This window comes from Oryza brachyantha, chromosome 1, assembly GCF_000231095.2.
Source record: "Oryza brachyantha chromosome 1, ObraRS2, whole genome shotgun sequence".
NCBI classification, from domain to species: domain Eukaryota; kingdom Viridiplantae; phylum Streptophyta; class Magnoliopsida; order Poales; family Poaceae; genus Oryza; species Oryza brachyantha.
This window is the reverse complement of record NC_023163.2, coordinates 18,997,540-19,018,760: the sequence shown is the minus strand read 5'-3', so window position 1 is coordinate 19,018,760 and position 21,221 is coordinate 18,997,540. Positions and strand designations below refer to the sequence as shown.

General features: G+C 41.5%; 2 protein-coding genes across 2 annotated transcripts; one reads left to right on the top strand and one right to left on the bottom strand.

The window, feature by feature from the left end:
- The first annotated feature begins 8,979 nt into the window (after nucleotides 1–8,979).
- Nucleotides 8,980–16,168, top strand: LOC102722268 (cinnamoyl-CoA reductase-like SNL6). The gene is made up of 5 exons (XM_006646073.3): nucleotides 8,980–9,496; nucleotides 12,182–12,357; nucleotides 14,970–15,170; nucleotides 15,342–15,495; nucleotides 15,603–16,168. The coding sequence occupies exons 1-5, from the start codon at nucleotides 9,235–9,237 to the stop codon at nucleotides 15,920–15,922; spliced, it is 1,113 nt and encodes a 370-aa protein (XP_006646136.3). The 5' UTR covers nucleotides 8,980–9,234; the 3' UTR covers nucleotides 15,923–16,168.
- A 255-nt stretch (nucleotides 16,169–16,423) lies between these two features.
- LOC102700751 (eukaryotic initiation factor 4A-III homolog A) lies at nucleotides 16,424–20,428 on the bottom strand. Its single transcript, XM_006644354.2, has 8 exons — nucleotides 20,045–20,428; nucleotides 19,266–19,506; nucleotides 19,105–19,185; nucleotides 18,588–18,695; nucleotides 18,349–18,468; nucleotides 17,825–17,992; nucleotides 17,660–17,746; nucleotides 16,424–16,815 (listed from the first exon to the last, which is right to left on the bottom strand). Exons 1-8 carry the CDS (start codon nucleotides 20,338–20,340, stop codon nucleotides 16,702–16,704), a joined length of 1,215 nt encoding a protein of 404 aa, XP_006644417.1. The 5' UTR covers nucleotides 20,341–20,428; the 3' UTR covers nucleotides 16,424–16,701.
- Between the last annotated feature and the right edge of the window lie 793 nt (nucleotides 20,429–21,221).

Genomic DNA, 21,221 nt, shown 5'->3' with positions numbered 1-21,221 from the left:
CTTAGCTTACCTGATCACCCGCTTTTGTTTGTTTATGCATAATGCTTGAATTAAAAGGCCTAATCATATCTGAATGAACTAGCAGGTGGGCTGCACATATTATGTGTTAGCATCATTATAAATTATATCTATATAACTTATCCTGATAATAATTATTTTTAATTGTTAATCTATTTTTCTAAATTATGTTTTCACATGGAACCTCATTTACTTGCATTCTAAACTGCACTTGTACATTAATGGTACTTCTAAATTGTATTTATATGTTGACTCTTTCTCTTAATTTTACTTATTAATAGATGTTTTTAAATTGTACTTATAGATGACTCTTCGTTCTATATCAATTATTTTGAAATTTTTAATCTGAAATTTGAATTTTTCTAAATTGTATTTACACATGGACACTTTTTTTAACTTTCCAAATTGTATTTATAGATGAACTCTTCACTCAATATCAGTTATTTTAAAATTTTTAATCTGAAATTTGGATTATTCTAAATTGTATTTACACATAGACACTTTCTTATTATTTTTTCTTTATTTTTAATTCTAAAATTATATTTCTAATCAGATTTTTTTGATTAATAAGTGATTTTCTAGCTCATGAGAGTGAACATACTAGCTTATTTTCTATACAGATAGATTCTCCCCCGAAGCAAGTAGCCGGCGCCTACGACAACTGTCCTGTCCGCCCAGCGCAGCAGCTCGCTCCACAGCCAAGAGCAGATCGGAGCGTCAGCCGCAATCCTTTTCGCATCGCGAGACCCCGCACCCGCACAGACCGGCGGCGTCACAATCGAGAAAATTGCGAGCCAATTTGGTATATTATGCAATCTGAGAATTCATTTTCTAATTTGTCAGGTTATTTGGGACAAATATGTCCCTAGCATCAATTGGAAGAGAGAAACGAACAGAACTCACGGCGGAGAAAAGATGGCCGGATGCATCAACCAAGAAATAGATGTGTACTGCATCTACAAAATCCCAAGAAAAAATGGTCTGCTTCATCTAAAAATTACAGCAATTTCAGCACGAGATTGTGTCAAGGCCGAGGCGACAGAGGAGGGCGCGGGGAGGGTCGAAGGACCGCGGCCGAGAGGGGACGACTTGGCGTGCCGGCCGCCGGCGGGGAGGGCGGGAGGCCGCGCGAAGTCAACCGGCCGGCCGGGGGTGGCGCGGTGAGGGGTGCAGGCGGTAAAGGAGGGCGTAGGGAGGGCCGCGGGGAGGGGAGGACTCGACGCGGGTGGCAGATGCTGGCGGGTAGGGCGTGGGGAGGGCGGCCGCCGGCGGGGAGGGCGCTGGGTGGCGGTCGCCGTCGACTTCTCCTCTCCAAACCCTAGTTTTTTCTCCACCGTGAGTTGTCTTTTTTCTCTTCTCGCTCTCTTCCAATTGATGGCAGGGGCATATTTGTCCCAAATAACCTGACAAATCAAAAAATGAATTCTCAGATTGTATAATAGGCCAAAATGGCATTTCAGCATGTTGGCATCAGTTAGCTGTGACATTTTAAAGTAGCCCATCTGAACTGTGATATTTTTGCGAAACCAGCAGTTAGCTGGGATAGATATGCATTTTTCTCGTCACAATCACCAACCAGCGGATGGAGGCCGCGTTGGGTGGAGTAAAATGGATGTTAGTTATCTCGCATGAAAAAAATATAGTAATAGATTAGTATAATTAATTAATTACTAATTATAAAAATATAAGTAGATTAATATGATTTTAAAGTAACTTTTCTATAAAATTTGTTTGCAAAAAATACACCATTTAATAGTTTGAAAAACGTGCGCGCAAAAAAAGAGAAAATATAAGGATAAGTTAGACGGTGTTTGTTTCCCATATGCCTTTTAGTCTCTATCATATTGAATGTTTGGACACTAATTAGAAGTATTAAATATAGACTATTAATAAAACTCACCCGATACTCTAAACTATTTCGTGAGACGAATCTATTGAGCCTAATTAGTCCATGATTAGCGAATATGATGCTACAATAAACATTTGCTAATCGTGGATTAATTAGACTTAAAAAATTTATCTAGTAAAATCGTTTTTATTTATACAATTAGTTTTGTTATCGGTCTATATTTAATACTTCTAATTAACATTTAAACATCCGATGTAACAAGTGAGTCTCTGGATCCAATCAGGCCGTTAAAGATGAGTTGAACGTGGCCGGAATCAGAGCCGCAAATGGAGGGGCAGCGATGGATGGAGGGGGTGGCGGGGGCGATAGATTGAGGGGGAAACAATCTGCTGAAAGGAGGGAGGGGGAAAGATAGCGCTGGTGAAAAGGTGACGCGTTTTTCTCTGATTGGAAATCCCGGAAGACCAAAATTTAGCTTAAGGAAAGCTATTGTTTTGGAATGCTAAAAAACTAGAAATTGTTTTGAATAAATGTTGTAGGAATGTTTTTAGCTTATAATGACAATATTTGATTTTTGGGACTTCGAGATGTTGTGTAAGCGTGCGTAAAAATTGACGTCTTCCATTTATACTTACGTGAAGGATCAAGAAAAAATGAGAGAACATAGTATAAATTCATAATCAACTATAGCATAAGCTTTAAAAATTGCCTGAGAGAGATAAGTAGTATATAGCCAACTATTTTACAAATCGATTATTAGATCCTATAGAGAATGTGTCATCATATACTGTTGATCTTAATTACTCTAACTGTATGGTGTTGATTGTCGAGAGACGTAGCCCCTACATGTTTTTTAGTCGTTCTCTCGGGTGGCGTCGTTGACAAGTACACGCTGTGGTGGTACGCAGTCCGGAGCTCAGCAGTTCTCGTACCAGCTGCCGCGCGTACGTGCATGAACTTGGGAAAATCTGTCCGGCCATATTACCCATGCGCACTTGGCCATTTGGGCGTTGGAGCTAATTAACCTTGGCAGGGCCACGCCGCCATGGCGCCATGCATGGACTTTGGGAGATCGGGTACCTATGCATTTGGACATTGGTGCTACTGGCCAGAGGGGTAAAGCTAGCCGAGTCGATCTGGTGATTGCCGGTCCTGGATGTCCGCAGCGTGGGCGTGCAGCAGGGAAGACCGCGTCGGTGTCTGGCAATAATACCGGATGGCTCGATGGATCGGTCTTAATTACCCCCATCGATGATCGATCTTAGCTACAAGCTGTCCTGTTCGATCGGGTCCGTCCAGTAGCAATATAATAGTAAGCTGTAAGTTGGCTAAATACTGAGTTAAAGAAAAGATAAGAGCAGAGAGAGTAGAAGGGGGCTTAAAGCATAACCGGCTCGTGTAGATGGGTGCAAGGAAAAAAAAAGCTCTATAATTGAGATAAATAAGTTTTATATTAATGACGAAGAATTAATTGGTACTATATAATTTAAAAAAAATCATAAAAAGTCTTATAACTGGCTATATTATTAGCCTCGTTCTAACACGCATTCCTCATGCAGGAATACTTAAAGCGGGCCGTCGATCCGATCATCCAAGTGCCCGTATGTCCATCAGAGAGATTTTGCAGGACTGGCCGTAATTGATGGACGAGAGCGCGCCACCCACAACATTAATTGGCGTCATTCCCCTTTATTGCATAGAGATACACCCGGGTCGTCCAGCATGTACCACCAACACGACAAACCACGATGTAATGTACGTATACACACGTGCATAGAGTGTCTCCTTTTAACACATGCTAAAAAGACAGTACAAGCCAACGATTAATACATGATCTCACTAAAATCACATTAAAGGTGCAGATATATGTGTAATTAGGCGCTTGGATTTAAACTTTCATGAATAGACTACTACAAAACCCCTACTAGCTGACGGCTCCTTTAATTAAACCAACACCTATTGAATTTTCCCTCTCCACAGGTCTGGAAAATATAAATCAACACCTTTGACTAACTATAAGTGTCGATTTTCGATGTATTCTGTAATGTAAATACAATAAAATTAATTATGTAAAATGAAATTTCAATACAATAAAAAAAGGAGTCCTGATGTCCTGTCATACAATCCTCTTCTCCCTAACTATGCTTGCCACCTGCACATACTACAATCCCCCACACAGTACAAAATTTAACTGTGATTAGCCTTTGTGTTTCTATTGGCCAAATAAAATTAAAAACTAGTTTGACAGACTTTTTGAGTGTTTTGACATCAAAGCTTAACCGGTGCTCTCAGTGCTAACTGTGACTGCTGTTTTCATTTCTACTGGCCAAAAACATCAAAGTGTTTTGGCATCCACGAGTCTTTGACTTTTTAGGTCATTATTTGGCTTTTTCATGAGGACAGGCCAAACAACATAATTGAATAAAAAAACAATTTGTGAATATAATTTATATATATATATATATATTCTTAGCGATTTAAATGACAATGCTGAAAAATAAACTTCGTTGAAAAAATCTTAAAATTATATCCAAATTCAAGGTTAAAAATTCAAAATTTGGCTTATAAGCACAAACAAAAGCCAAAAGATAAGGATGTCAAGTGTTGTGACACCAAAACTTAACCTTGGTACTCGACACCACGCAAATTCCACTTCTATCATTGCGCCATTGAGAAAGTTATTAGCATTAATTTGAAAGTTTTGGAAATGGATTGCTGTTGAAAATATCATATTGCAGATAGATGAAATATAAATTGTGCATATGAAATATTGAAAGTTTGAAATCCAAATTGAGTTTTTTTAGGAAATCCCGTCTGTGGAGGTCCAATCTTTCTGATTCAATGCTAAAATTTCAATGACTTGTATTAACACATTTTGTGTTCGAATTGAGAAAGTGGTTGACGTTGGTGGAAAATTTAAATGATACAAAGGTTATAACATCCACCCGTTGTAAACTTCTAATTAGAGGTGGGAATTCAGTTTCTTTGGTTTAATTAGTTTGGCTTATCAATTTTTCGGTCTCACCAAATATGGCGAACAAAATTGAAACTGAGGAAAAATAGGGAACATAATTGATTTGGTTGTTTGGGACGTTTGGCTTTTATTGAAGTGAAGGCATGGACCTCAATTTCCCGGACCCAAACACTTCTCCTGATATCCCATGCTTGCACAGTAATTCTCCATGGGTCCTAGACATGCCAGGGCAAGTTAGGGTTGGGCATAGATCAACTTAAGTGTAATCTGTGCCCAACTATAGTTTTAAATAAACTAAATTTTATTTTTAAATTATTAAAAATAAAACTTAGTTTATTTGGTAACTAGAGCTAGCCACATACGGAGTAATATTTACTGGCCGAACAACTCATTAAGATTGGTTTTTCTATAGGTTTGCTTCACATAGATGAAAACCAGCATACAACGGAAGGTGACAAAACGAAAACTGGTAAAAAAAACAAATGTCGAAGAAATTGTCACTTCTTGTTTCGGTAAAAAAAAGTCATCGGCCCCTACTTCTAATATAGTATGTTCGAGATCGTTCATATTATAAATTCTTCATATGAAAACATGCAAATATACATTTCTGGCTCAAATGTTATGATAGTTTTAGCCTAACTGGTTAGGCTATCTATGGTGGAACATGAACGTTGAGTTTAAGTTCTAGATTTAAAACGGGGTGCTCGGATCCAGCGTTTCACTTACCGTGGCAACCTCCGCTGCCACGGCTTGGCAGTCACGCGGTTACCACACGGTACCGTGGATGCCGTAAAAACCGTAACGAATTTGAAACCAAAAATTTAAATTCAAATCTCCGGGATAAACATAGTTACCGCACGGTTTTGCACGGGAACCGCGGCTAATGTTTGCCGGAACAGCACATAATAACGGTGGAAACCGTGGTTTTTCGCTCGGTTTTCGCGACCGAAACCGCGGTTACCGCGGAGAGAACAAGATTTAAAAGCAAGAAAATCTAGGATATATCAAATACAAAAGAAACTTTAAAAAATCTGGAAAAAATACAAGAAAAATAGTAAAAATATGTTGTGACTATATTTGTGACATTTAGGACATGCTATAGGGAAAACAAGAAAATTTTGAAATGACATTTTTTAAATTCTTGATATTGCAACATACAAACGTACATTGTCATATCACCCTTCACCAAATAATTCCTATCAATAACAAGTAACAACTTCATTTTGATATACGTGTCACAACTATACCTACTATCCATTATTATAAACAAAACTATTATGTATATACTAACATGCATATATAATTTTCCTTCATACATATTTCCTTATATCCATTGTTGTATATTCAATATTATATATCCCGGTGTCTAGTGCATATTAATAATGACTCAACAACAAAATATTCTTAACCATCTTCTTACGAAATATTATTTGCAATAGGCTATTTTTTATTTTTTTCCCTGAAATTCTCGGTTATGATTTTTAATTACGCTAGAAATACACTTTTTCATTAATTTCATTAACAAAACTATACTATGTATCAATCTATACAACATATTTTTTCCATTAAATTTCCTTAAATTTTTAAATCCTCCTCGAATTTAAACTCAAAACCACGGGATATCCCGTACTGCGCCATCGCAGAGGCCCCGGTCACCGTGGTAACCGCCATGGTTACCACAGTAATGGGCCCTGCTCGAATCTATAGCTAATTATTTTTCAATGTTAAGCGATGTACCAGTCGAAAGAGAGGCTCTCATGGTGACCTTGTCAAACTCAAAATTCGATTGGCATAGTCGTTATGGATGCTCATAATGTAGGGTGAACATGGCTGCATTCTAAGGTGGGTGTTACCTAAGTAAGCCAATTAGCCACATGAAAAATAATAAACATAATTAGTATATGATTAATTAAGTATTACTTATTACAAATTTAAAAAATTAATCTATTTAATCTTTTGAAATAATTTCTATATAAAATTCTTTTGCACAAAATACACCAATTTGATAGTTTAAAAGCGTGCCAACAGAAATCGAGGATTACTTTAGCCGGATACACCGAAAGAACGCACCCCATGTCTATTTTCAAAAGTGAGTACGCACGTATTATGAACGTTTATATTTGTAGCATATTTCGCAAGAAAAACATATTTTTTCTCCAAGGAACCATATATCCATTTTTACTAATTTGTAGACGTTCAGGCATACTCATGATTTATGAAGCCTACAAACATGGGGGCAGGAATCGAGCAGCACATCCGATGAAGGGGGTGATTGTTAATTCTTCGTGCATTGAACAGCTCAGCTCGAAAAGAGTACTTGTACTACAGGCCGGCCGACCGACCGACATATCCCATTTTCCCACTGCATAGTATACGTAACTTTCAGTACGTGCAGACTTCAGACTTCCACCCCTCCGTCCAGTTTCACCGTGCAGGCGTTCAATGGTACGGTACACTGGTGTTGCAGTTGGAAAATTTAACTATTTATCACTATTAGAATTACATACTTTTTAAATGCTACTTTGTATTTGTTTTTATAAATAAAATTTAGCTCCTAATATTTTATCATTTTTTGCTGAGTTGGCACGCCACGTCCGCACCAGCGTGGAGAGAGCGACGAGGAAACCACGCGTCGGCGTCAAAGCCTTCTGCCCGGGTGGTCGCCGCGCGTCGCCGCCGAAGCCGAAAGCCGCGCTTCACCGCCGAAGCTACCTGCTGCCGCCTCCCACCCGGCCACCCACGACGCTTCCCTAGCTAGTCGCCGCCGAAGACGCACGTCGCCAACGAACCAGCACCAAAGCCTCGTCTCGCCTCCTGCCGTCCGGCCGAAGTGACCCACTGTAAGCAATCATCTCCTTTATCCCTTCTTCTTCTTCTCCCATTTTCTTTTTTATTTTTAGTAGCTTTTCTTTCTCTTTGTAGCTTTGGGAACTGGTTGTTGTTCTTGCTTGTGCTCAACTTATTGTTGCCGACGACATCTATCTGTTATTTACGAGATTTTCCAGTGATGAAGCCGTCGGATTGCTCACCTTGGTCATTTGTTAACAGGGGTAGAATAGTCATTTCCCGTGTTCTTTGTAGGGTTGGCAACGGGGCGTGGCGGGGCCGGGGAGTGCTAGAACGGCCCCAACTCCAGCCCCAAAATGGGTCCCCGGCCTCGGCCCCGAATTGCCTTTCGGGGAAAAATCGCGCCCCAACCTCGCCGGGCCCCGAATTCCTCAACAATGTGTTGCACATCAATCCAATACATCAAAAAAGAGCAATCCTAACCCCAAATGCAACACGATTAAAAGATCGATATATCCAACCACAATGCAGCACATGCATAGGCACGCCTTAGGCAAATAGGTATGCACGAAATCAGTCACGGAGCCAAAGAGACCGCACTGCCACGACTCAATCGATTTTTCTCGTAACAACAACGATAGAGTTGGTCCCCCTTGCTCGCGATAGCCCTATGTTGTTGTTCGGAGTGCGTATCCTATTTGCCCCGGTTACTCCAAAGTCAGTACTCCTACTACTGCTGGAGTGCTGGTTCGGTAAGTGCAGTCCCCCTCCTATGCCCAACAACCCAGGAACGTCGTAAAAGTGATCAAATGTTTATTGCTCCAGTCCGGTCATTGCTACTTGATGATAATCTGAAGACATGCATATAAGTTAAAAAATCTCATACATGTCCCTCGTCCTTATGTATTGCGTGCGTGTTTAACAGAAGAACAAAAATTCAAGAGCATTTTTCTCATTCTTGAGGAGATATATGAGGTATCACTGTTTTCTATATAAAATTTGGTACCTTCTAGTATCTAGTATCTAAGGTACCAAGTGGTATCTAATTTTAACTAGAAAACAGTAGTACCTCCTGATATCTTCTTGAGAATGGGAAAATTGCTTAAAATTAAACATTTGATTAATAGCAAAAGTGAAAAGTTTAAGGTACCGAAAAAAGGTTGAGAATTGTCGGGGAGGTGGTTGACTTCGCTTCCCCCGTCGATCTCAGCGACTTAACCGGGAAGGGTAGCTGGAGACCGTCGGATCGTGACGGCCACGCGATCCCTGCCGCGCAGCTTACCTACCGCCCGGCCGCGCGAGCCCGCTTGACCAGTAGATGAATTCGTGATGTAAACCCCCCAAAATCCGAGCCACCGCGACTGCGCGGCCACATGAACACGGGCCACGCCACGCGGCCACGCTCACACCCCCACGCCTCGCTGACCGCGCAGCTGCGACGCCAACGCAGCCGCGCGCGCGCAAGCGAACTGGGGGAGCGACTGAGCGAGCGCGAGCGTCCCCCCGCTATCCTATATATCCACGTCTCGGCTGCGCGCACCCACCCCACCGAAGGGGCAGCAGTTAGATCATACTATCTCGTACTTCGTAGAGATCAGCCGCCGCCATGGGCGTCCTGCGGAGCACGCAGAGCATGCAGGCGGAGGTGGAGGAGATGAGGACGGCGCTGCTGCACGGCGCCGGGGCGGCGGCCGGGTGGCGCCCCTCGGCCGGCGACGCGGACGTCAAGCGCGCCGCGGGCGGCGACGGTGGCGCTGCCGGCCCGCGCACCGTCTGCGTCACGGGCGGCATCTCCTTCGTCGGGTTCGCCGTCGTCGATCGCCTGCTCCGGCACGGGTACACCGTGCGCCTCGCCCTCGAGACCCAAGGTCAGCTCCGCGCCTCAGCTCCAATCCAAGCCCTCCTCGTCTTTACCGCTTACCTGTTTCGTTTCTCTGCCACTGACACATGGCCCCGGTCGCCACAAGTTTTTCAGAACTGTGCCCAATACATTCGACGCCACATGCAACCTCAGCCAAAGCAAAAAAACAAAAAGACAAAAACAAAAACGCTCGTGCCTTCGATAGCATGACGAACCCCACCCGATGAATCCGTTTTGTGCCCTCTGTCCATTGCTATTCTATTAGCTTAACGCAGCGGATTCGTCTCCCAATCCATCTTATCTTACCACTCATTTTCGGATAAAAAGACATCTAAACATTACTATTCGATTAGCCTAACACAGCGGATTCGTCTTCCAATCCGTCCTGCTACTCATTTTCGGATAAAAGACAACAAAACAAAGTTCAGTCGAGTCGAGTTTTCATAAGCAGCGAATCAGTACACGATGACCCTCTGGGTCCTCCGAGTGTTGTTGGGGATGGAGCCTTGCCACCTACCGGTGCTGCAGCACTCCGGGTTTGGTGTGCTGCCTGGCTGCACTCCGGTCACCATTTCGTCACATCGCCAGAGCTCAGCTGCAATATTATCTTCGCTTAAGTACAATTAGCTTTCTTTCAATCATGGCAATATGGCATGATGCTCTCTGCTCGGGCGGTGGGTATGGTAGCCACTTTCCTACGCACAGTGTGCGTGTAGCCGGGAGAGGTGCACCTAATGATTATTGTTTTTTGGTGCTTCGTGAATATAACCAATTTACCTACCGGGAAATGACAGAACGAAAGAAACATGAGAGAGACAAGAGACAATATGTATGTTTATGCCTAATTCGCCTGCGCAAGGAAAACGACGGAGGGAAAAAGAAAACAAAATGGTAACAGGTAGGATTGATGGAAGTAGTAGCTAGATCGACTTGATTTAAGACGCACGCAACCATCTCTATGATCGATCCGTTGAACATTTGACTACACACATATATAAAAAGCTGCCGGCCATATGTATGATTTTTCTTCATGGAGTAGTTATCCTCGCTTTTTTTTTCCCTCGTGCTAGTCTGCACACTCTTTCGATGCATTCAACATTCTGCTCGTGAATTTCTCCATATACCCATGGGTTCATGCTTATGGTGCTCCATTAAAGTTTTGACCAGTCTTTTTCATTTTTTTTCTCGATCGCAACTTCCTGGTGGTCAGCCGGTTTCTTGGAAAGGGAGAAATTGATCCTAGGTTCGAGGTCTCCTCTATGATTCGTCCGGTTAGGGTCTAATACAAATCAAACACTAGCAGCTGCACGTAGAATATATATATTCCTTTTTTTTTTCCACGGGCACTATTTTGCTTTGACTCGAGGTAGAAATCTTCAGGTCTAACACACCATGATTAGCTTCCAACTAGCCACTAACCAGTGCTCCAATTCCGCCGCCCATTTTAACATTGTTCCACTGATCCGTCAGCTTCGTATTGCTTAGTTGAGTTATACTTCGGAGTTTTACTCACATCCTTTATTTTTATACCTTGAGATACCGGTATCTCAAAGTATCAAATTATTTCTTACCATTAGATCTAGTTAAGTAGTATGTGCACTGGTGGATCTAACAATTAAAAATGATTTGGTACCGTGAGGTACCAGTACCTCGAGGTACAAAAGGAAGGACTCCCATCAGCTAACAAATCCCGTCCCCCTGAACGAAAATCTTTCAGTGCTGGTCCCTTAAATTCCCTAGCAAGAAAGCAGAGGACCTTTTGACAAACAAACAGAGTTGGTACTAAGTGGCTGTTGGACTTCTGAATTTTGATAGTTTTGGTTCAACATTTCAACTTACTAACACTATACTCAGGGTCCACTAGGAAAACTAATAGGATGATAGCTTAGTAGCAATCTTAATACGAGCGGGTTTTTTCAGGAAAAAACAAACGGTATATTTATAAATAAAAATAATTTTGTAAATAAAACATTTATATATGTGTTTATAGTTATCTAAAAGCCAAGGTTAAAAAATAAACTACGATAAAAAACACCAAAATATATTTTAAATTCAAGGTTAAAAGTTTAAATTTTGGTTTATAATCATTAGCAGAAGTGGAAAGATGTGGCTGTGAAACAAGACATCCGGTCCATTAGGCCTCCTTGACAATGAGAGATTTTAGAGAAATTTCAAAGGAATTAATTCCCTTAATTATTTTGCCTTTATGCCCTATTACTACCATTCTCTAGTGTGACCAGTCACCGCGGATAAGAAATTAACCATGGCCGAGGAATATTTTTTTCATAATATCTAAAAGATCAAATCCTCTCTCCATTTTTTCCAGACAGCTAAAAAAAGTTGAAAACACACCTGCACCAAACATCGCCAAAGTTCTATGTGAATTGACGGTGTGAATGATACGGTTAGCCATGCATGACTATCTTATAAAACACCAGAGCATGGTCTATATTTCTGCTATTTTTTTTTCTAATCGAGTCAGGTGAACTGGAATAAAATTGTTGCTCAAGTACCACAACAAACGCTCTTATCCTCGTCGAGTCGTTATCGATCAAAGATAACCGAAAGCAATATCGCAATGCAGCATCGCTGTTAATTTATCAGTATTCTTTTTTTCTGAGTATCCATGCGACCATCGTATCGTAATCTTCGCGTGTACCAACTTGGCATGTTCCTGCTTGCTACTCGGCAGAGGACCTGGACAAGCTAAGGGAGATGGAGATGTTCGGCGAGGACGGCAGGGACGGCGTGTGGACGGTGATGGCGAACGTGACGGACCCGGAGAGCCTGCACCGGGCGTTCGACGGCTGCGCCGGCGTGTTCCACACCTCGGCGTTCGTGGATCCGGGAGGCATGTCCGGCTACACGGTGAGCGCACCAAACTGATTCTTGCAAGTTGCAACTACTAAACCTAACCTAATATATGTTCTGTGTCCTCTATTTCTCGTATATTATATATATTCTGCCAGGCTAGAAATCACTTAATAAGTTAGGTTACTAAAATATCGAAGAAATCGTATAGAAAAATACTTGGTGAACAGTGAACTGGATAGAATGGTGTAAATATGGTATATTCTTCATCTAACTCAAGGCGCAACTGAACAGGAGAAATTGATATCGAATAATGATTGGTGTACTGTATAGCCTCATCTTTTCGTTTATGTTTATACTTATAAATCAAAACTCAAATTTTTAACCTTAGATTTATAGTTGATTTTAGGGATTTTCATCGTAATTTGTTTTTTAGCCTTGGCTTTAGATCGCTAAAAACACATTTATAAAATTTGTTCAGAAATTATTTTTACAAATATGTCGAACAAACAGCCCCTAGAAAAAGAGAAATATCATATTTGGTTCTTGAGGAGGTATCACGAAAAACTATATTTCTTACTATCTAAAATTTGCTGCATCTCGGTATCTAAGAATACTAATTTCTACATAAAAAAGTTAATACCTCCTATACAATATCAAGGACCATAAAATCACTCGAACGAAACATTGCGATTCTCTCTGTTCTGGCGAGGTGGGGACTCAGGCTAGTCTTAAGCAATGAATTGACACAAAACGACATTACTGAAATATCAAAAGCCAACAGGCATAGATCATTTTCGTAGTTAATGACATTCACAGATCCTCAGACATCTGGCCCATATAAATTTCCACAGTTGAGCTCTAAGAGTTTGCATCTGAGAATCTCCATGGCCATTGGTACTACACGTGGAGGCACTCATGCCTCAGATTTCAGAAAGACCTTGTAAGATCAAGAAGCGAGTAGGTTTTAATATTTTGAGAAGAAGAGATTAGGAATAATCATAATGGACTGATTTAGGGTAAACCCGCTATCTAGAAACGTTGGCCGGTGTGGTGTCCATGGTAGATGCTAGGGGCAATTATAAATTTACCACTAGTTTAAAATATTATTATAAAATTATCACTTGAAAATTACAAAAATATCACTTGGGTTGTTATTCTAGTGGTATACTTGTAATTAAAAAAAATAGTGGCAAATTTGCAAAGCCCGTAGATGTTAACTTTTATACCTTCCCTGAATACTTAAATCTAGAGACCTCGCTGATCGTCGATTCCATTGGTCAGACGACAGTATAAAAAATTTCAGACCGTCGGTTCCATTGGTCGTACAGCATCAAAAATTTCGAAATGACAAGCCAGTTCCATTGACTGCAAGTTGTTTAGTGTGGTAGTACTTCGTAGATACCCTTGTTTCTATCTCAGTACGTATACTCACCAACTCTCGTACCTCTCGAAGGACATAGTATTCTGTTTAGGAGCCACTGTCTTGTTTGTTGCCGAAAGTAGGAGCTAGGGAGTAGGGAGAGGCTAACACATGAAAATACGCAGTTTATGACCTTCAGGTGGTACAGTCCTTCTTGTCGCCCTCTGGTTGACATTTTGCCAAACCTAAAGTCCTCCTGATGGGAGCAGGTGGTACCTGGAAGTGGAAATTTTTTTTATTAAATAAATCTTTTTAGCAAGTAATTTTATTACTAAATTACCGGGCAAAATTTTCCAAAACTAAACCTTTTAGCCACGCCAGCGTTGGTGGCATGGCAAGACAACGCTGCCACACAGCCTAGTCGACGTAGCATAGCGTGGCAAACCGTTTCGCCATGCCAGTGTTATGACGTGATCGAAATGTTCATACAGTGAAAATATTTTATTTATTAAAAATGTTTAAAAAATAAAAAAATCCGGGAAGTGCTCCTCTAGGCAAATGGTTTGCATCTATTTGCCCATGAAATAGAGCTCCCAGAGCACAGAATCGGTGGGTTCACGTATGTGAACTCCGTCACCTAATTCATTGACAGAAAAATCACCTGTCCATATATAGCAGGAAACCGGGTTTATTATCTGATGGGAACAGGTAATCAGTTATGAGTAGTATCCAAGGGTGATGAGAGTCCGGATTGCAGCAAGAGTTGGACTGTGCAACCACCAAATCCACTTTATGAGGTACTGTCAAGCTGCCGTCAGAATCATGACGACCTTAGAGTAACTAACGCTATTAAAGGTCAGAGATACCATCCTGCTGTGACCTTAGTTGCAATAATATATTTATTATTTCTTTTACAGTTGATGAGAACCTTTCTTTTACCATTCTTGTTTTACACAGTACAACCTCTTTTGAACGGTACTTTTTTTTCCCTGTAATTTTAGAGGTAATGAGCTAATTCAAAGAAAATTCTGTAAAATTTATGCATTCCAAAGGAGCCCTACCTTTGGTAGCTCCATTACGTAAGGTATCTATCTCAATCACATCAGCGTTTGTCATTTATCTGCAGTAAGTAGGCAGTCCAGCTTTACTTTTGCTAGTGAACCATTCACTCTCTCATCATCATTATTGAGTACTCACTCACATAGCTGGTAATTTATTGGTTAATAGCAAATCGGCAATTCGGCGTACAAGTTAAGTGAGGTGGTGTAATTAACTTCTCACTGTCAATATGCTAACTCTTGAACAGAAACATATGGCAAGCTTGGAGGCCAAAGCAGCGGAGCAGGTGATCGAGGCGTGCGTGAGGACAGGGTCCGTCAGAAAATGCGTCTTCACCTCTTCGTTGCTGGCATGCGTGTGGAGGCAAAACTACCCTCCTGACCGACGGTTTCCTACCATCATCGACGAGAACTGCTGGAGCGACGAGAGCTTCTGCCGTGACAACAAGGTGAGTTTGTTAAAACAAAAGGAGGGAAAAAGATGAAGCGACTAGTTCGGTGACACGGATAAGCACTTGTTGCCATGGTGGATGCATATTTTACTACTCACCAACTTTTTTTTTATCCTTTTCTTGTGGAAAGTTGGTGCAATCTAATGACTTTGTGTACGAACTTTTCAGCTGTGGTTTGCACTGGGCAAGACGGCAGCGGAGAAGGCGGCGTGGAGGGCAGCCAGAGGGAGAGACCTGAAGCTGGTCACCGTCTGCCCGGCGCTGGTCACCGGGCCGGGATTCCGCCGCCGCAACTCCACCGCCTCCATCGCTTACCTCAAAGGTACAAACTTACTTGACGCATAGCATCAGCGCGTGTCATCGGAGGGAAGAGCACATTGGTGGCTTGTGCAGTACACTGACATGACATGGCGTGCGTATCATCGTCAGGGGCTCGCGCCATGCTCGCCGACGGCCTGCTGGCGACGGCGAACGTGGAGACGGTGGCGGAGGCGCACGTCCGGGTGTACGAGGCCATGGGCAACAACACGGCCGGCGGGAGGTACATCTGCTACGACCACGTGGTGCAGAGGCCCGAGGAGTTCGTGGAGCTGGAGCGCCAGCTGGGGCTCCCTCGCAGAGCGGCGGCCGTGGAGGACTCCGGCGACCGGCCGGCGAGGTTCGAGCTGTGCATGCAGAAGCTGGCGAGGCTCATGTCGACGAGGAGGCGGTGCACGTACGACGACTACTACTCCGTCGCGTTCGACTAGACTGTAGTAGCTAGGCGGCTTAACACCGTGCACAGCAAGAGGCTTGCAGCGGCACTGCGCCACTGATGGATCCACCTGGATAAAAGGCAACTTAAGTCTGGATAGGCTGTTCGACGCAGCTCAAGTGCTCAACATCGTAGCGGATGGACGGGAGAAGAGTGTGTGCAACCCATGTACATAGTGCGATCTTGTAGGCTGTTTGATGCATCAATAAAGCTTGATCGAGCCCCGTTTTTGGCTACCCAATGATTGACAGTTTCATACTGAACGAAAACCTGGCTAGCTTTATTGATATCTATCCATCGTACCGTACCTGGCTACCAATTGTGATCATACGAAAAATGGAAAAAAATAAAGAAAAAAGCAAACTTACAAGGCACGATATCAGATCTATCATGCAATCGCATGATCTAGCGTGACATTGCAAAGATGGTGTAAATGGGACAGTCTACAAGTTCACAACAAGAATAGGATATAGATGCCCACCACATCATCATCAAGTGGAAATCAATATAAAATTATTGTTGCAATAAAGATTGTGAACAAAGTCTCATCTTCTGAGCAGAAATGCAATAATACTGTTAGGCACGAGCTGGCGCTAAAATATGTACATATCATGTCACAAGCCAAAGATGAAAAATCACTAGTGTTAGACTCGCAGCCCTTCTAAGTCCACAGCAATACAGTTGTGGCTAAACATGTCAACCAAAATCACAACAAACAAGCTCATCAGCTGTTGCCGAACCAGACGATGGAACATGATAGCGCCACATCTGCACTCAAATTAGATCAGCAACATTCATTGGCATTTCATCAATCTGCGTGCTGTAGTACTGCTCAATATCTCTGAGAATACGGATATCTTCCTTTTTGACAAAATTGATTGCCACACCCTACAATGTGCAAGGATTTTTTTATCATTAGAATCAACTACAATCAAACCATTACCTTTGTATGCAGTCTGCCAGCTCCTGTTAATACTCCCTCCAGACATAATTATATGTCGTTTAGAACAATCAAACTAGGAAGGGAGTAAGCCTAATTATTTGTCTGAAACGACAAATAAAATTGACTGGAGGTAGTAATTATTTCTAATGCTAGGATATGCATGAAGATGTCCAGAAATCAATTTTCTCAATCTTATGCAATATTTGGAACTGAGTAAATACTGTTTAATTGTTTCTAGAATCTACAAATAAATGTTACAAACTACTGGATTTACTTAGACCGCGTTCGGCACACCTCCTCCTAATCCCAGATTCCCTCTTTTTCACGCGCACGCTTCCTGAACCATTAAACGGTGTACTTTTGCAAAAAATTTCTATGGAAAAGTTGTTATAAAAAATTATGTTAATCATTTTATATTTTTTAATAATTAATAATGTACTAATCTATTACTACGTTTTCCATGCCGGATAACTAACCCCTCCCCTCCACCATGCCGAATGCGGCCTTAAGCACTCAAGGTATTTGGTTGACGACGCACTGTGCCACATATTTGGCAAGAAGGTTTACTAACTTTAACAAGTTTCACCTAAGCTGTGGCCAACAATTTGTTAGCCACACAATGTAGTGTGCACGCTTTATCATAAAAGATCCTCAACCCCTTATATTTCATTGTGTAAACAGTATGAAGTCAGAATTCTTGTTCTCTAATTTGTCATGAATAACCCACAAGCAAAGTAGAGGATAGATGTAGAATAAAGAGTTTCAAGTTGTGCAGTAGGAAAGTGTTACCTTGCGACCAAAACGCCCAGAGCGACCGATGCGATGGATGTAAAGCTCACGATTATTTGGGAGATCATAGTTTATGACAAGAGACACCTGAAAATGAATTAATCAATACTCCACTCACAGTAAAGCTAATATAGAGCCTTCAGACAAACAAAACAATAAACTTGCCTGCTGAACATCCAGACCACGAGCCCACACATCTGTCGTGATTAGAACACGAGTTGCACCAGACCTGAATTCAGCCATAATGGCATCCCTTTCCTTTTGAGGCATATCACCATGCATAGCTGATACCGTGAAGTTATTGCTCCGCATTCTTTCCATAAGCCAATCGACCTGACCAAAGAAAATCCAGGATATCAAACAAAACATCAATAATGACAAGTGGGCATAGTTAGGAAACATAGCAATTCAACATTCTAATAAAAGGCAAAATAAAATAGGCTGGAACAAACAAATGTTTTAGCACTAATCAACAAGTTTCATAAGTGGAGTACTACAAACTGCCTAGATTGCACGAACAAAAGGTTTTTGAAAGAAAATAACCACAAAAAAGCTATTAGCATAAAATAGCGAGACGATTTGCACTTTTCCATATAAACAACTGGAGCAGACTTTGCAAAACAATTGTAGCACACCAGTACACGACCATTATAGAACATAATGGGGAAAAAAAGAACACTATATATTACCTTCCTCTTTGTGTTGCAGAAAATAACAGCTTGGGTGATTGTCAATGTATCATAAAGATCACAAAGTGTATCAAACTTCCATTCTTCTTTCTCAACAGCAACAAAGAACTGTTTGATGCCCTATAAACATGATATGAAAAGACGACCACACATGATATCAGTGACCAACGAAACCAACAAAGTAAAATACATTTTGAAGATCATAAAATTTTATAAGAAAAACATGTAATGATATTTACCTCTAGGGTCAATTCATCACGCTTTACAAGGATCCGAACTGGGTCAGTCATGAATTTGCTTGTCATCTCCAAAATCTCATGAGGCAGAGTTGCAGAGATCAAGCAAACCTGTGCAAACGAAAAATATGCGCTAGTAGATTTAGTATTGGAATCTCACTGCCCAGGATTTACAATGATTTATTGTCATAAGTTCACACATTTTGGTCCTGTGAGGCCAGGGTTGATACTATATTATAAAGCAAGTCAGATATTTATATGAGCATACAAGAAGTCATGGATTATCAAATCATAACAGAGACAAGATAGCTAACCTGTTGGTATGATGACAGTTTACAGCAAAACATCAAAACAAGGACGAAATAGCACAAGTAAAAACGCATCAGATATGGAAAATATGTTAGATTGTATACTACACTGAAGTGGGGAGCTGAATTCTGGTTAAAAGAATCAACATGCTGAGAGAACACTGACCACAGGACAAATTATCAGCCTAGTACAGGTTTAATCTGTGATTGACCTGGAGTTCTGGGGGCAGATATCTGTAGACATCATATATCTGGTCCTTAAAGCCTCTGCCCAACATTTCATCAGCTTCATCCTGTCATCGAAGATTGTTATTCTCATACTATTTGATCAATTCAAAGAAGGCTTTATGAACTACATGAAAAGTAAACTAACCAGAATTAGGAGCTTAATGGCTCTTGTGCGCAAGGTCCTTCTCTTGATCATATCACATACTCTGCCAGGTGTTCCAGACACAACGTGCACTCCATGCTCAAGCTTTCTAATATCCTCACCAATGCTTTTGCCGCCAATACAAGCATGCACTTGAATATTGATAAAATCACCAATAGCCAGCATAACTCTTTCTGTTTGTGCAGCAAGTTCTCTAGTTGGTGAGAGTATCAAGGCCTGCACCCTACAGAATGAGAAAATAATATTACTGCTATAACCAACACCAAAAGACCACAACAGGGAACAATAATCAGCAATAAAACAGGCATGAAAAATTCATGTATAGGTGATAGGTCTAATAAACATGGATGCCATCAACTATGACATTATACTAAACTGAGTTTTCTTTTTTTTAAGAAAAAAACCTAGTTATTTGAGGAAAAGCAGAGAACAAAAAAATCAATATATATAAGGTAAAAAAACAAAAAAAAACATAAAATCAGAATATAAAATGTGATGCCCTGAATCAAATAGCTCGGTGGTTAAGTCACAACCATAGCAAATCTACACAGATGTCGAGAGTTGCAGTAAGGAATAATAATCCTAGGCAAACACTTTAGGTCCTAAATACTGCACCTAACATTGTTGATACAAGCACATCACTGTGGCGGTAAGCTAATCTGGATTAAATAGATCGCACCGCATGAAAATAAAGTGCAAATACTAAGTAAAATGTAAGATTGGTACTCCGGCAGCTAGTAGCGAAGGAGCAAGAGGCGTACTCACGGACTGCGGTGTCCACGATCTGGCAGACGGAGAGCGAGATCATGGAGGTCTTGCCCGTCCCGGACTGGGCCTGGGCGATGACGTCGCGGCCGCTGATGATGGGGAGGACGGCGCGCTGCTGGATGGCGGAGGGCTTCTCGAAGCCGTAGGCGTAGATGCCGCGGAGGAGGTCGTCGCGGATCCCCATCTGGTCGAAGCTGCTGATGACCTCGACCCCGGGGGAGGTCTCGAAGGTGAGGTTCTCGTCGTCCATGGCGCCGGGGCCGCGCCGGGACGTGGTGGCCGCCGCCATTTGGGGGGAGAGGAGACGGAACCCTAGAAGGCGATGGAGGAAGCGGCGGGAGCCCGGAGAGGAAGAGGCGGAGACGTTTCCGCGTGTGGATACCTCTGTCCCTCGCGCTACCCGTCACGCTCCGGTTTTCATAGGCTTGGTGACCAATTGCTGATATGGGCTGGTCCGGCCCATGTTTCCGCTCTACATTTTAGCTGGGCCTGGGCCTGCCTAGGCCTCGATCTCTCTCTCATGACATTGCGTCGTGTCTTACTTTGTCCGAACTTTGAATACTTGCCAGCTTCAGCGATCGGCACCAAAATGTGTTCTTGCTATTGAAGTCATTTTGGAATGAGAAAATTGCTAGAATGTCATTATATTTTATAAAATTAGAGATATTCTGATCCGTATGTCATTGACTTATACGGGTTCTACATATCATTCAAATACTAATGCCATATCTTCAACTTTATAAAATTATAATTACACGTTTGCAAATTTTTCTAGATAGGGAAAATTGCAATGCATAAGTTAAAATTTTTGGCATGCACTTTTTTTAAAAAATTATGTTTCTAACTAGTTGGATAGCACTCCCTCTGTATTTTAATAAATAACCATATTAATTTTTTAACACATGTTTTGACCATCGTCTTATTTAAAAATTTTACCTAATTATTAATTTTTTTATGATTAGATTTATTATATTTTAATTATAACTTATATTTGCATAATTTTTTAATAAAACAAATAATCAATCGTATAGTAGGAAGTCAACAACATCAACTGTAATGGAAGAGTCCGTACAAAGCAATTTACACCAAACATGTATACGAAAGAAGAGCAACAACAACACCTCCACCGTCCGCATCTTGCAGAACAACAAAACTGCGACCTGGAAAAAC

Excerpts from the sequence above, each read along its gene's own strand:
- LOC102722268 (XM_006646073.3), top strand. The coding sequence starts at position 9,235 with ATGGGCGTCCTGCGGAGCACGCAGAGCATGCAGGCGGAGGTGGAGGAG. Across the intron at positions 15,171-15,341 it reads GCTTCTGCCGTGACAACAAG|CTGTGGTTTGCACTGGGCAA; the intron begins GTGAGTTTGTTA and ends CGAACTTTTCAG. Across the intron at positions 15,496-15,602 it reads CTCCATCGCTTACCTCAAAG|GGGCTCGCGCCATGCTCGCC; the intron begins GTACAAACTTAC and ends TATCATCGTCAG.
- LOC102700751 (XM_006644354.2), bottom strand. The coding sequence starts at position 20,340 with ATGGCGGCGGCCACCACGTCCCGGCGCGGCCCCGGCGCCATGGACGAC. Across the intron at positions 17,993-18,348 it reads TCTGCAACACAAAGAGGAAG|GTCGATTGGCTTATGGAAAG; the intron begins GTAATATATAGT and ends TTCTTTGGTCAG. Across the intron at positions 16,816-17,659 it reads CTGGGCGTTTTGGTCGCAAG|GGTGTGGCAATCAATTTTGT; the intron begins GTAACACTTTCC and ends TGCACATTGTAG.